At 38.7% G+C, this 15,457-nt stretch overlaps 1 protein-coding gene across 5 annotated transcripts in view; it reads left to right on the forward strand.

Annotated features, from left to right (window-relative positions):
- Positions 1-15,457, forward strand: part of LOC136258726 (1-phosphatidylinositol 4,5-bisphosphate phosphodiesterase beta-1-like) — a 160,676-nt gene that overhangs the window by 108,642 nt on the left and 36,577 nt on the right. For all 5 annotated transcript variants that reach the window (XM_066052073.1, XM_066052089.1, XM_066052097.1 and 2 more), the window contains 4 exons: positions 3,997-4,048; positions 4,113-4,215; positions 5,846-6,007; positions 6,062-6,266. In XM_066052073.1, the coding sequence (XP_065908145.1) occupies positions 3,997-4,048; positions 4,113-4,215; positions 5,846-6,007; positions 6,062-6,266 (522 nt within the window). The remainder of the gene's footprint in view (positions 1-3,996; positions 4,049-4,112; positions 4,216-5,845; positions 6,008-6,061; positions 6,267-15,457) is intronic.

Consider the following 15,457-nt stretch of genomic DNA (forward strand, 5'->3'; position numbering starts at 1 on the left):
TGTAAGCAACAAAATAAATACTGTAGCTATATATCAAGTTTTGTTAGCTTTAATGTAAACCTTACACTATTGTGAAGTTTATAACAAACTATTGTGTAGGAACTATCTGAATGACTCATGCGCACACGCACACACACACACACAATGATTATATTCATTGTTGTACTGTCATGTGATTTAATTATATACATTGTGACTATTGTGCTATTTCTACATGGTGGCACTGTGAGCAGCTGTCCTCTGACTCCAGTTATTTTAACCAGGTGACTGAATCCCTGGGCCAGTTAGAGATACTCGCTAAGTGCAATGCTTGATGATGACTCTACCTGAAGCCACCAGTTCTTACATTTTAAGACTCGGTGACTGGCTAAAGCTGGACCTCCAAGTCAACCGAGAAGCAGGCTTCAGAGCATGGAGAACACAATGGGTCTTGTATGTTAGCTTATCTGGACTGTCTACTGAATCCCCCAGAAAAGCAGGTACAAGCATTGATGTTGTATTTTCCCACAAAATACTCACCATTGTGGAAAACCTGGAGCTTGCAATAGAATAACACTCATCTCAGCCATTATGTGTTATACACATTGATGGCCACATTACTGAGTCCATGGAAAAGTGTGTAATGTTTCTGTAGATGCATACAGCAATGCGGTAAAGCCTTGATGACTTCTTAGTGGCCCTGTGTGAGCTGGTTAAAACGTGTAACTTCTGTTCACTGGCGTACACATAAAAGAGTATTAGGGACCAAACTATAGGAATTTTGCATGGTGACACCATTAAACATCTCTTACAGCAGCAGAATATGACCTTAGACACAGCCTCATCATGAGCAAGGCTGAAAAGGCCTCCAAGAAGAAATGTTTCTCTCACCATGAATGACACTGTTCTTACCCTTAGAAGACAAGTAAACAAGAAGAAACCAATCATTCAGCTTACTGCTCAGACACATCCTGGTTGTGGTGATAGACCACATCATGGGCTGTAGCCAGTGCTCAGCCTATAATTTCACTTGTCACTATTGCCAGAAGGTTGGTCTTTCTACTCTAAACAAGCTGATTATCAGCCCGGTTATGCTTTGCCCACCCTTTCAATGCGACAGTCGGGCCCCACAGTGAATAATGTCACACACACACCCCATCACATTAATCCACCATCAAACAGCTGTCAACCACTGACCCAGCCCTATCCAATGCCTCCTAATGCCTCCTGCCACACAGATGTGTTACCAGATTCTGGAGCAGACTTTCGGCTGCAGGTGAATAGCTTTTACACCTTCTCAGTGATCTGTTCACAATCTGCTTCCTTGTGAGATTACCCCTCATATACACTGCAAATGGGCAAGAAATTTATCCACTTGGTTACCCAGGGGCGGATCCAGGGGAGGGCTTTGGGGGCTGAAGCCCCCCCCCCCCCCCCCCCCCCCTTCACTTTTAGGCTTTACTTGATCAATACACTGAGTATTATAATGAAATTTTGTCTTAGCATAATTATATGCTCACTAATAATACAAATACTCATAAACCAACCTTATAAACATCTTTCCAAGGTATTATCAGTGGATTTATGCTAAAGTTTATGCAACAAGGACCCGGATCAGCATTGGAGGTGTACAAGATTGAGATACTCTAATAGAGCAGTCACCTAACTACTCTAATAGAACATTCACTGTAAGCATATAGTTGGTTCTGTTATGGAATTTTCCAAATCTGCCTGCATCTATACATACAATGAAGTGCATTGGTCTGTTTAAAGGGCTTCATTCATCTACTTATGTAGTTAATATGTATGGAAATACTTGATTCAGGTACACAATTTCCATTGAAAATGCTCTCAAATTCAATCTTGTATTGTTCAAATTTCAAAATTTTCCACTTTCAACATTATTATTTTAACATGCACCTATTCAGTGTTGTGCAATTGTGAGAGGGGTGCATCATGTACTTGGTTGTCTGTACCTACCCAAACTTTTCCATTAACAAAATGCTTCAGAGAGCCATACCTATAATCTAAAGGCAGTATATAAAATATCTACAGGCAGAAAATATTATGAATTTTATGTGGAAATGTCTCCAGATTGCAGTATTTTAGCTATTGTTCAAAATTTCCTGGGGAGAGGCATGCCCCCAGACCCCTTAGTTCCAGCATGCTTTGCATGCTGGGAAGTATGCTTTGCACACCTCTACCCAAGAGATTAATACCTTGAGTTAGCCCCCCCATTTTATAAATCCTAGATCCGCCCCTGTTACCTACCAGTCACATTGAGCATTGATTGTAGACAATGCACTGATAATGTGCTTATCTACCTCAACATATCAGGGACAATTCTTTCATGGAAAGCTGCCAAAGCTCTTGAGATTCTTGCAGAGCACTACCCATAGCCAATCACATTTCCTATATGGTTTCCAAACACCCTCCAAGGTTAAAACGTACATGTTACCACCTGCATACCACAAACCAACTACCACATTCATTGACAGTGAAGGAAGTTCCAACAGTGTTTGACCAACAGATCAGGGCTATGGAAAGAGAAATATTTCACACATCATTGACTGCTTATGCCACACCCTTTTGTATTAACACCCTTTTGTATTTGTATTAAGGCTGAATTGGACTTGCTCTTATTGCAGAACATCATTGCACCAGTTACACCCACAGAATGGTATGCTCCCATAATTGTAACACCAGAGAAAAACAGCAATTGTATCCGAATATGTGTTAATCTTTCTCACTTCAACATACATGTATTACATGAGCGCTACCAGTCACAAACACCTGAACAGGCTGTCAATGACATTACTGCCACTGATGCACAAGTTTTCACAGTACTTGATACTTTTTAAATACTACCATCAATGTCCACTATACAGTATGAAGCAAGTCTACTCCTCACAACCTTTATCATGCCTTAGGATGCTTCAAATACCTTAGAGCACTATATGGCATATCATCCATCTCTGAGCATTATGACTTGTGTATAGCAGATGCTTTCACAGGGCTACAGGGCTCTTAAGATGATATCATAATGTGTGACAACATCTCAGAGCACATTACTCATGTAAATCCCAATTTTTACAGCGGTGCATGGATATGAACATTACCCTTGAAAAAGACAAAATTTGTACAACTCAAGGTTACATTTGCTGGCTTTCAGCTGGTGGCTAAAGGATACCAAATTGTCAAGTCAGTTAATCAAGCCATCTCTGAGTACCCCACACCCACAAGTTGCCATGGCCTACATTCCTTTATCAAATTGGTAAGTACAGACACTATTGCTTCTCTGTTGTCACCACTACAACCCCACCAAGAATGCGTTCTTGTGGTCTGCCACACATAATGAAACCTTTTCCATGATCAAGACCTCACTCACTACGTACATCACCAGTTTTGTCTTTCTTCAGCATTGGCAACCCCACTCAACTAAGCACTGATGCCAGAAGCTTCATTCTCCAGTAGAAAACAAATTATAGATGGATGCTTTACAAGCTTGATTCTGCTTCCTACAGTATCCCATAGAACTCATACAGTGGATGATACTACCCAATTGAGGCATTTTAGCCATACTCCTCAAGACTTGGTGAAGACGGACAGTGGCCATAATCAGCATTCATGACTACTCCATATCACAAATGCTGGGGGGAGGTGTAGGAACTATCTGACTGATACACTTGTACACTATGATTATTATATTCATTGTTTTACTGTCATTTGATTTAATTATATGTACACCATCTCTGGAGGTGGAGTGTGTGAATATGCATTCAATGAGGATTGAGGCTAAAGTGCATTCATGTGTGTATAAATATATATTATACAGTGTATTTGAATTGGTATGCAAAGAAAAAATAACTACGTATATGCTAGACATAATATTAATGTACACTATTTCATTAGCTTAATGTATCTGTGAGGTATGTATGTATTTAACATGTACAGAGATGTGTGTTTACATCACACAACTCAGGAATTTTGGTGGTACACATGTGTGTATATATTTAGACCTACCCATGCAACTGAATTTTGCAAAGTTTGAGCAGAATTTAAAGTGTGGGTAAGTTTTTTTGCATGTGTGTACATGCTAACTACTCATAGAGGCATGCATCTCTTTGTGTTAGATATGTATTGAAGCCATCAATATTGCGGCATGCTAAAGTGATACCATTCAACATGTTTGATCAACGTTTTGGGGATATTGTGCCCAGTAAGATCACCATAAAGGTTTGTGCATACCTGTGTATGATGCATGATCTTGGTATCATATATATCATGCAGTACAGTAGTACTATATTAGGAATCATGGAGGTTTGCACTTTCTCACAATAAAATTAATATTGACCAGAAACCAGTTTAATGATAACTTTATGGCACTTTGGCAGTATTTCCAAAAGTGCTAACAATATGACCCTAGATGCTTCAGTAGGTTGCTACAAAATTTTAAGTGGAATTTTCTGCCTACTTTTTGACTGCCGACAGACTGACTGATTAACTGACTAACATTTTCATACAAGTGTAACTCGATAATGGCTAAGGCTATGGGCTTGATTTTTACATTGTTAGATGTCGCTTCAGCCTGACAGGTACCTTTTGGCATACCTCTGTACATGCAGTGCATGCATCATGGACTTACCCTTGTCCTCCTTTGTGTCCCATTTATCTTTGCTGACAGTCCAAGGTGTCAATTCGCGGTAGCAGACAATTGCTTTTCTGCATTTGTAACAGAAATCATCTGTATTTTCCATAGTGACTGAATTGATTTCAGAGATCTTCTTGTACTTCTCTTCATTTGTAATGCTGTAAAATGGGAAGAACAAGCTGCAAATGAAGCATAATGACCAATTCACGTAATTGACAGTTGGGGCATGCATTCAGGCAAAAAGATTAAATCTTATGTTGCAAGGGTTCACCAATCATAATAAACAATCCAAATCACACATTAGAAGTTTCGAGATAAACAATTCAAGTCAGCATAACTTGCCAAGGATAGCAAGCACACGTATGAAATTTACGTAACAGATACATCACTCTATTATCTTTCAGAACATTTCCAGTACTTGTAGCTGCTTGTAGATTTTCCCACCAAATAAGACAGAAAACCTGAGCAGTTGGATGAGCGAAGTAGTATCACAAGTGTTCACAAAGGGAGGAGGGTGGGGTGGGGTGGGGTGGGAAATAGATAGACTTCAAAATGGAAGTAGACCACGATTGGAATCCAGACACAAGATTACAGGGCTGGCTGGCTTCTTAGGGGCTGATATGTAGCAAAATCAACAGAAAAAGCGTCTGGCCAAAAATTATCAGGCCATCCACCAGTAAACCACTGATTCTTGCCAAGTCAGGCCCTTCACAAGGCCAGAAACCACCATTTGAGCTCTCCATACCACCCAGAAAAGATGTCTGTTAAAACCAGCCTCAAGTAGTTTGAATAGTACTGAGAGTCAAAACTAGTAGTATGATAGTGTAGCTATCCACTGGTGGTGTTAGTTTGATTTTGCCTGATGTGCAATTTTGATTGGTTTTGTAAAATCTGGTCACATATGTTATAAAATAGTAGACAAACAAGTACAAGGAAAAATTAAGAATTGTATAAGTTTGATTAGGGATAGTAAGCATGAAACAAGGGAGGTTACCTACACACTAGTGGACATTTATTCCTTAATTCAGTCATGGGTACAGACTGAAGTAGGGATTCATGTCCACTAGTGTATCTGCAGGTATAGGCAACCTTCCTTGTTTCACTGCTTTTTTGTTTCTATGATCCCTACATAATACCTAATATTTCCTTGTACTTGTGTGTATGTATGCAGTTTAAATTATCAATGCAGCAGTCAAGTGCTATTAATTACTGTAGATACTATCGGGATTGTTCTTGTCTGAACGATTTAACATGGTGGATATTGAGATGTTTGGGTTACCAGTGGACACTGTTACTAAGGGAGTCATGAAGACACATTATCACCTTGGTCCTCATCCTGAATGGAACAACTATGACGAGACATTTGTGTTTAAAAAGGTTGTCAACCTCTCAATAATCCTTTCAAAAATTATACTTTGTTGTTCTGTGTAGGTCATTCTACCAGAAATGTGTTTGTTGAGATTTTCAGTAACAGATGACAAGGGTGCTCTTATTGGCCAGAGAGTACTACCATTATCAATGATAAGATCTGGATATCGTTTTGTTACCTTAAGAGACAAGCATAGTCAACCACTACTGTTAACTTCTTTGTTTGTCTTCATCAAGATTGAAGACTTTGTTCCTGATCACTGGACAGGTATTTGTGCTAGTATTATGGCGGCATGTATATCTCTACTTTCAGTAATACTCACTTTCAAATACATATGAAGAAGTATGTGGACATTTGTTATACTTTGTTCAATGGCAAAAATGTTAGCTGGGACACTTTCTGTTGAAATACTGTTAAAAATCAAATTAATTGTTGTGTACTGCCTACCTCTTATCCATTTAACAACTTTCCGGTTGTGATATGTGTAGAGCAACTCTCTGTGAACACAATGATGCTAGAAGAAGCCCAATCCACAGAAATTTTGGTGCAATAAAATGGTCTAAATCAATGTGTTCCCCATACATTTTGCATTGGATGTTTCAGGTTCATGTAATAAATGGCGCAATAACCCGTGACATGTGATAAATACCTCAGATTGTGGACTGGATTGGAAAGAGCAGTGAATGGGCATTTAAATGAGCTATAGCAGAAGGGAATTAGAGGACATTTAAGCATGTCATTTTGAAGTTGAGAATCACTTTGTTGTTCTATAGCAAATTCAATGGCAGATACATTATTTGGAAGAGAATGCTCTAATGGTATTCTGGCCTCTTCACACCCATTATTACATTTACAATTTACAGTTTTCCAGTGTATTCACAATGTCCATTTTGTAGCAAACTTCTTCATATGGTTGTCACAATAGTACTATAGTCTGTGAAAGTTGTCAACTATGCTCTGCCATAGTAGTTGGCTTGGTTTTTTCCAACTGCAAAAGAAATGCTTATATATCAAGACACACAGTAGTGTGTTGTGCGGCCAAAAAAGCCAGCAACCACACCGTGAGTGTATTGACAGGAAGAAAGAAAACAGCTTTTTCATGCTTGTATAGCTCCATGGCCCCTTCTCCAAAGCACACCATTTTTGCATTATAGCTGTCCCCTAGGTAGGGTACGCCACACAGTAAATTTGATCAAATTCGCAACAGCCATTTGCGAGATATGGGCATTCAAAATTTCGTTTAATTTCTTCATTTTTTTCTTCTTATGCTGTACAGGCGCTTCACACACTTTGCAAAAATTGCTATAAAATGCAAACGTGTAACTCAATTGCCTCGAGCTTTGGCACGAATGAAGAGCATGTAACAGTTGATTCACGTACCAAGTTTGTTCTGAATCTGAGGAACATTCAAGGTTTTAGAAGTATTTATTAACATTAAAAAAGATAAAATTTCTGTCACGGCTACAGGGTAAACCGAGTATAGAAATAACTTGAAAATTGGTGTGTAGATAGGCTGATCATCGTAGCAGTGCCTTTTGATAGTTTGAATTACAATAGAGTTACAGCGACAAAATTATAAAGCAAAAACCAAGCAAGTGTAAAATCACGGGATTGAGATACTTTAATAGAGCAGTCACTGCGGGGTAAAAAAGGTGTGGCCTTAAAAAGCCTGGGTGAAAAAAGTTGTGAAATCAAGGGTGTTGGCCAAGAAATGGCTGCAAGGCTGTGTGCATTGTTAAAATTTATTAGCATTAACATCATTGCAGCCATTTCTTGGCCAACACCCTTGATTTCACAACTTTTTTCACCCAGGATTGTTTAAGGCCGCACCATTTTTTCACAGCTTGGCTGTTTTTGTGTGGTAATGACTAACAGTATGATTGTGTAATTCACTTCTCTATTTACAGTATACCTAATTAAGCCAAGCCATGATATTAATTTTGATATATTTAATAGGATTTTTAAAAATTGTCAATTTAAAAATGAGGTAGGGATCTATGCAATAAAAAGTAGTGAAATAAGAGATGAATGATGGTATTACAGCATAGCTCAGTGGAAAGTCCCTACTTTAGCACAAGCAAAATAATTGTTATAGCTATTGTGCTAAAGTACTTTCCCACCGAGCTATGTAGTAATACCATCATTCATCTTTTGTTTCACTACTTTTATTCAGAGGAGGTACAACACCTATGTGAGCTCATAGGAATTGTACAAGGCAATAAAAATCTACTTTAGGAGGATTTCATTGAAAACTAGGTGCCAATCAAAAGCTTGCATATTGCATATTGTAATGGGGTGGTGAACCCCAGTGGTTTGATATTAATATACAGGGTGATTGAAGACGTCATCATAAATTATGACGAAGAGCTTACCACATGAAATGGAGGGCAAACACCAACAATGGAAGAGAATAGCACTGGAAATTGTATTCAAGGTCTCCATAATCCTGTAATTTAGGTGTAAAGCTAGATTAAGCTTCAGTTTAGAAGTCAAAATATGCAATTAACATGAATTCTTTTGATAGCATTTATGTGTGTCATACCTTCTCTGACTTTTATTGCAAAGATCCCTACTTCATTTTTAAATTAACAATTTTTAAGATACTAGTTTTTTAGGTTTTTTTTGTTGTAACACAGCTAGCTACAGCATAACTTGTGACTGTTCTATTAGAGTATCACACCTGAATGTTGTATTAGAGTGACTGTTGCATTAGAGTTACTATTGCATTAGAGTGACTGTTGTATTAGAGTATCTCAAGTCAGCCAAGGGGTGTGCAGCTAGCTAGACCAATAAGGGGTGAGGTCATCTTGTTTACTGTTAAGTAAATAGCTAGATTGATAAGAGTTGTGGTATTTGAACTCTCACTATTAGTCCACCTAGATCTTTATTTGATGGGTGTGGTCGCAAACCTACAGTATCACAAACAGGATCCCAATCGCAATCGCAAAGTTGCAGATATCTACTGGCTATTATAGTGGCGCCGGGACTGAAGCACTTTTAAAATTCAGCTTTGAAATAATTCTGTGGTGTCTAAATAGGCTGCTGAAAGAAAGTGTTGATACGGAAATTAATGCCTCAATATGGTTTTGTTGGATGAAGAAAAAGACAAGCAACCTGATTGAGGATAAAAGAAAAGACAAGGCACAGAGGGCCTACACTCGTTGGCATAAAATGGTGGCTGTGGACTGCTTCGTTTGGCCTCTAGCCTTGCAACTGTGATCAGTGAGGCAGTGAGACTAAAATTCGAGTTTTTTGGTGATTTAAAAAGAAATTCTATATCTGGCCAACTGTAAGTGTTTTGTTATATAGAATATATTATACGGACTAGTACTATTTTGTAAAGGTGATTTTCATCAGGTAAGATGTCTCTAGGATGATTTTCAAAGGTAGAAATTTTAGTTGAACGCGAAATTTTTGGGGCAATCCCTACTTAAACGGTGCTACCATACCATTTGATATCAGGGCAACCACATCATTGATAAGTTACTGACATTGACGTCATTGCAGCCATAACCCTGTATTATATGCCACCTTTGATTTCACAACATTTTCACCTTGGCATTTTAGAGATCTGCACCCTTTTTCACAGTTTAGGTGTTTTAGCATAGATAGTATCTAAACTACGTATCTATCCATTATTAACCATAGTGTGTAGTAATGCAGTATAGTAGCTAACATGCATAAATGTTGACCATAAACCAGCCTCACAATACCTTCAAAGCATCTTGGGAGTATTGTTCAGGTATAACATGCCTTCAGTACAGCTCACAATGCCACAAAATTTTATTTAGTGGAATTTTCTACTGACTGACTGAATGACTGACTAATTGATTAACTGACTGATGCCTTCAGACTGTACTATATAATAACTCCATTTCAGTTAAAGAACTTTCTCTGAATAGTTTTACAATTATACTACCACTAATAAAGCAGATAAGGACATCAAAGGATCAAGACACACGGTAGTGTGTCGTGCGGCCCAAGAAGCCGGCGTGCAACACCTGTGAGTATATTGACAGGAAGAACGAAAACGCAATTTTTGTGCCTCTGTAGCTCTGTGCTGCCTTGATGAAACAAGACGATTTTTGCTGTGGATGCGCCCGCCAACTTCAGTACTCCACATTTCAAATTTGAGCGAAATCGCTTCAAGCATTCCCAAGATATGCGACTTCAAAAATTGGCTTAGTTTCTTCGTTTTTTTCTTCTACTTTTCGCACACTTACAAAAACTGTTATAAAATGCGAACGCCATATGCGATTGCCTTGAAATTTAGCACACAGAAGGGGGTATAAAGGCGCATCTCTGTACCAACTTTGGCTAGAATATGATAAACAGCCAAAGAGTTATTGGCGATTATTCACGAAAATAACACCAATATGTTGTCACGCCTACAGGGTAAACCGCTTATGGGAAGAAGCTGAAAATCGGTGGGTGAATAGGTTAACTATTGAACCTCGAACCTTTTGTGGTTTGAAAGAAATCAAGCTAAACACCAGGAAGATGCAACGAAAAAACCAACAGTGTGTAACAATTATGCAATCGAGATTAGCTAATAAAAAACGACTACTTGTCACGCCTACCAGAAAAACCGCTTGGAGTAATGCTTTGAAAATCACTGTACAGATGGAGTAATCATCTTAGAAAGGCTCTTCAATGGTGTAGAAGAATCAGACTTAAAGCCACGGAGTTATAACATGAAATCCAACTTGTCAAGAGATCAGCTAGAAACAAGTAACCTGTATAGAGATCAGCTACAAACAAGTCACCCTGTAGAGAGATCAGCTACAAACAATCCACACTGTAGAAAGATCAGCTAGAAGAAGTTACCTTGTAGGGAGTTCAACTACGGAAAGAGATAGTTCAGCTAGAAGAAATCACCTTGTAGAGAGTTCAGCTACAAACAAATCGCCCTGTAGAGAGATCAGCTAAAAGAAGCTACCTTGTAGAGAGTTCAGCTAAAAAGAAGCCATCATGTAGAGAGTTCAGCTACAAACAAATCGCCCTGTAGAGAGATCAGCTAGAAGAAGTTACCTTGTAGAGAATTGAGCTACAAAGAAACCGTCATGTAGAGAGTTCAGCTGCAAACAAACTACCATGTAGAGAGTTCAGCTACAAACTAGTGACCTTGTAGAGACATCAGCTAGTAGAAGTTACCTCGTAGAGAGTTCAACTACAAACAATTCACCCTGTAGAAAGATCAGCTAGAAGAAGTTACCTTGTAGAGAGTTCAGTTACAAAGAAACCACCATGTAGAGAGTTCAGCTACAAACTAGTGACCTTGTAGAGACATCAGCTAGTAGAAGTTACCTTGTAGAGAGTTCGGCTACAAACAATTCACCCTGTTCAGAGATCAGTTAGAAGAAGTTTTCTTGTAGAGAGTTCAGCTACAAACAAATCACCCTGTAGAAAGATCAGCTAGAAGAAGTTACCTTGTAGAGAGTTCAGTTACAAAGAAACCACCATGTAGAGGATTCAGCTACAAACTAGTGACTCTGTAGAGACATCAGCTAGAAGAAGTTAACTTGTAGAAAATTCAGCTACAAAGAAACCATTCTGTAAAGAGCTCAACTGCAAACAAATCACCTATACAGAATCCAGCTACAAACAAATCACCCTGTAGAGAGATCAGCTAGAAGAAGTTATCTTGTAGATAGTTCAGCTACAAACAAATCACCCTGTAGAAAGATCAGCTAGAGGAAGTCACCTTGTAGAGAGTTCAGCTACAAACAAATCACCCTGTAGAGAGACCAGCTAGAAGAAGTTACCTTGTAGAGAGTTCAGCTACAAAGAAACCATCATGTAGAGAGTTCAGCTGCAAACAAATCACCTGTACAGAATTCAGCTACAAACAAGTGATCCTGTAGAGAGATCAGCTAGAAGAAGTCACCTTGTAGAGAGTTCAGTTACAAAGAAACCACCATGTATAGAGTTCAGCTGCAAACAAACCACCCTGTAGAGAGTTCAGCTAGAAACAATTTACCCTGTAGAGAGATCAGCTAGAAACAGTGATCCTGTAGAGAGATCAGCTAAAAGAAGTTACCTCGTAGAGAGTTCAGCTGCAAACAAATCACCCTGTAGAAAGATCAGCTAGAAAAAGTTACCTTGTAGATAGTTCAGCTACAAACAAATCACCCTGTAGAGAGATCAGCTAGAAAAAGTTACCTTGTAGATCGTTCAGCTACAAACAATTCACCCTGTAGAGAGAGCAACTAGAAGAAGTCACCTTGTAGAGTGTTCAGTTACAAAGAAACCACCATGTAGAGTTCTGTAATAAATATATGTATTATATATATATATATATATAATTTGTACATTTATTGATAAAATCAGAAATATTTGAAGTATTCATCTGCTTCATCTTTTCTTCTTCCTGTGGAAAAGAAAAAAAAGATAGGTTAAAAAAGCCCCAAAGCTGGCCACAGGCCGACTTTGGGGTATACAAATACAAAAAGAAGTGAAATCTAATCCAAAACAGCCAAACTGTAAAAAAAAGTGTGCGGCCCTCAAAAAGGCTATGGTGAAAAAAGATGTGAAATCCAAGGTGGCGGCCAAGAAATGGCTGTGATGGTAGGTTAATGGAAAAAATTTTAATAACGACAATTCAGGTGAATTATTGTGCTGCTTATATCTAATCCAAAACAGCCAAGCTGTAAAAAAGTGTGCGGCCCTCAAAAAGGCTATGGTGAAAAAAGATGTGAAATCCAAGGTGGCGGCCAAAAAATGGCTGTGATGGTAGGTTAATGGTAAAAATTTTAATAACGACAATTCAGGTGATTCAGCTTGGCTGTTTTTGATTAGATATCACTTCTTTTTGTATTTGTATACCCCAAAGCTGGCCATAGGCCGGGTTTGGGGCTTTTTTAACCTATCCTTTTTGTTTACCACAGGAAAAATAAAAAGACAGAGCAGATTTTTAATACTTCAAATGTTTTTGATTTTATCAGTATTTATATAAATATATTTATTGCATGTCTATTATTCCCTACTGGATAACTTGTTCACAGTTGATCTTTCTACTAAGGAACTTGAAGTGTAGCTAAACTCTCTATAGGTTGATTTGTTTGTAGCTGAACTCTCTACAGGGTGATTTGTTTGCATCTGAACTCTCTACAGGGCGATTTGTTTGTAGAAGAACTCTCTACAGGATAGTTTCTTTGTCACTGAACTCTCTACAAGGTGACTTGTTTCTAGCTGACTCTACAAGATGACTTCCTCTAGCTGATTTGTCTACAAGGTGACTTGTATCTAGCTGAACTATCTACAGGATGATCTGTTTGTAACTGAAATCTCTACAGGGTGACTTGTTTCTAGCTGATCTCTCTATAGGGTAACTTATTTCTAGCTGAACTCTCTACAGAGTGGGTTCTTTGTAGCTGAACTCTCTACAAGATCACGTCTTCTAGCTGATCTCTCTATAGGGTGACCTGATCTCTCTGTAGGGTGACTTTTATCTAGCTGAACACTCTACAGGGTGATATGTTTGTAGCTGAACTCTCTACGGGCTAATTTATTTGCAGCTGAACTCTATGCAGGGTGATTTGTTTGTAGCTGAACTCTCTACAGGATGGTTTCTTTGTAAATGAACTCTCTACAAGGTGACTTGCTTCTAGCTGATATCTCTACAAGGTGACTTGTATAGCTGAACTCTCTACAGGGTGATCTGTTCATAGCTGAACTCTCTACAGGGTGATTTGTTTGTAGCTGAACTCTCTACAGGATGGTTTCTTTGTAGCTGGTCTCTACAAGGTGACTTGTTTCTAGCTAATCTCTCTACAAAGTGACTCCTACTACAGGGTGACTTGTATCTATAGCTGAACTATCTACAGGATGATGATCTGTTTGTAGCTGAAATCTCTACAGGATGACTTGTTTCTACATATAGCTGATCTCTGTATAGGGTAACTAGTTTCTAGTTGAATTCTCTACAGAGTGGATTCTTTGTTGCTGAACCCTCTACAAGGTGACTTCTTCTAGCTGACCTCTCTATAGGGTAACCTGATTTCTCTGCAGGGTGACTTTTATCTTGCTGAACTCTCTACAGGGTGATTTGTTTGTATCAAAACTATCTATAGGGTGATTTTTTTATACCTGAACTTTCTACAGGGTGATTTGTTTGTAGCTGAACTTTCTACAGGGTGATCTGATCTCTCTACAGGGGGTGATTTGTTCGTAACTGATATCTCTACGGGTAGATTTGTTTGTAAGTGAACTCTCTACAAGGTGATTTGTTTGTAGCTGGTTTCTCTACAGGGTAATTTGTTTGTAGCTTAACTCTCTACTAGGTGATTTGTTTGTAGCTGAACTCTCTACAGGGTGATGTGTTTCTAGCTGATCTCTCTACAGGGTGATTTAGGTTGTAGCTGATCTCTCTACAGTGGGTGATTTGTTTGTAACTGAAATCTCTACAGGTTGATTTGTTTGTAGCTGAACTCACTGCAAGGTGTTTTGTTTGTAGCTGATCTCTCTACAGGGTAATTTGTTTGTAGCTGAACTCACTGCAAGGTGATTTGTTTGTAGCTGATCTCTCTACAGGGTGATTTGCTTGTAACCGAATTCCCTATATTGTGTCTAGTGTCTATACAGCTGATCTCTCTACAGGTTGATTTGTTTGTAGCTGAACTCTCTACAGAGTGATTTGTTTGCAGCTGAACTCTCTACAGGGTGATTTGTTTGTAGCTTAACTCTCTACAGGGTGATTTGATTGTAGCTGATCTCTCTACAGGGTGATTGTTTGTAGCTGATCTCTCTACAGGATGATTTGGTTGTAGCTGATCTCTCTACAGTGGGTGGTTTGTTTGTAATTGAAATCTCTACAGGTTGATTTGTTTGTAACTGAAGTCTCTACACGGTGTTTTGTTTGAAGCTGATCTCTCTACAGGGTAATTTGTTTGTAGCTGAACTCACTGCAAGGTGATTTGTTTGTAGCTGATCTCTCTACAGGGGGTGATGTGTTTGTAACTGAACTCTCTACAGGGTGATTTGTTTGTAGCTGAACTCTCTACAGGGTGATTTGGTTGTAGCTGAACTCTCCAGAGGGTGATTTGTTTGTAGCTGAACTCTCTACAGGGTGATTTGTTTGTAGTTGAACTCTCATTTGTTTGTAGCTGATCTCTCTACAGGGTGATTTGTTTATAGCTGATCTCTATACAGGGTGATTTGGTTGTAGCTGATCTCTCTACAGTGGGTGATTTGTTTGTAACTGAAATCTCTACAGGTTGATTTGTTTGTAGCTGAAGTCTCTACACGGTGTTATGTTTGTAGCTGATCTCTCTACAGGGTAATTTGTTTGTAGCTGAACTCACTGCAAGGTGATTTGTTTGTAGCTGATCTCTTTACAGGGTGATTTGCTTGTAACCGAATTCCCTATATTGTGTCTAGTTTCTAGCTGATCTCTCTACAGGTTGATTTGTTTGTAGCTGAACTCTCTACAGAGTGATTTGTTTGTAGCTGAACTCTCT

This window comes from Dysidea avara, chromosome 1 (assembly GCF_963678975.1).
Source record: "Dysidea avara chromosome 1, odDysAvar1.4, whole genome shotgun sequence".
NCBI classification, from domain to species: Eukaryota; Metazoa; Porifera; class Demospongiae; order Dictyoceratida; family Dysideidae; genus Dysidea; species Dysidea avara.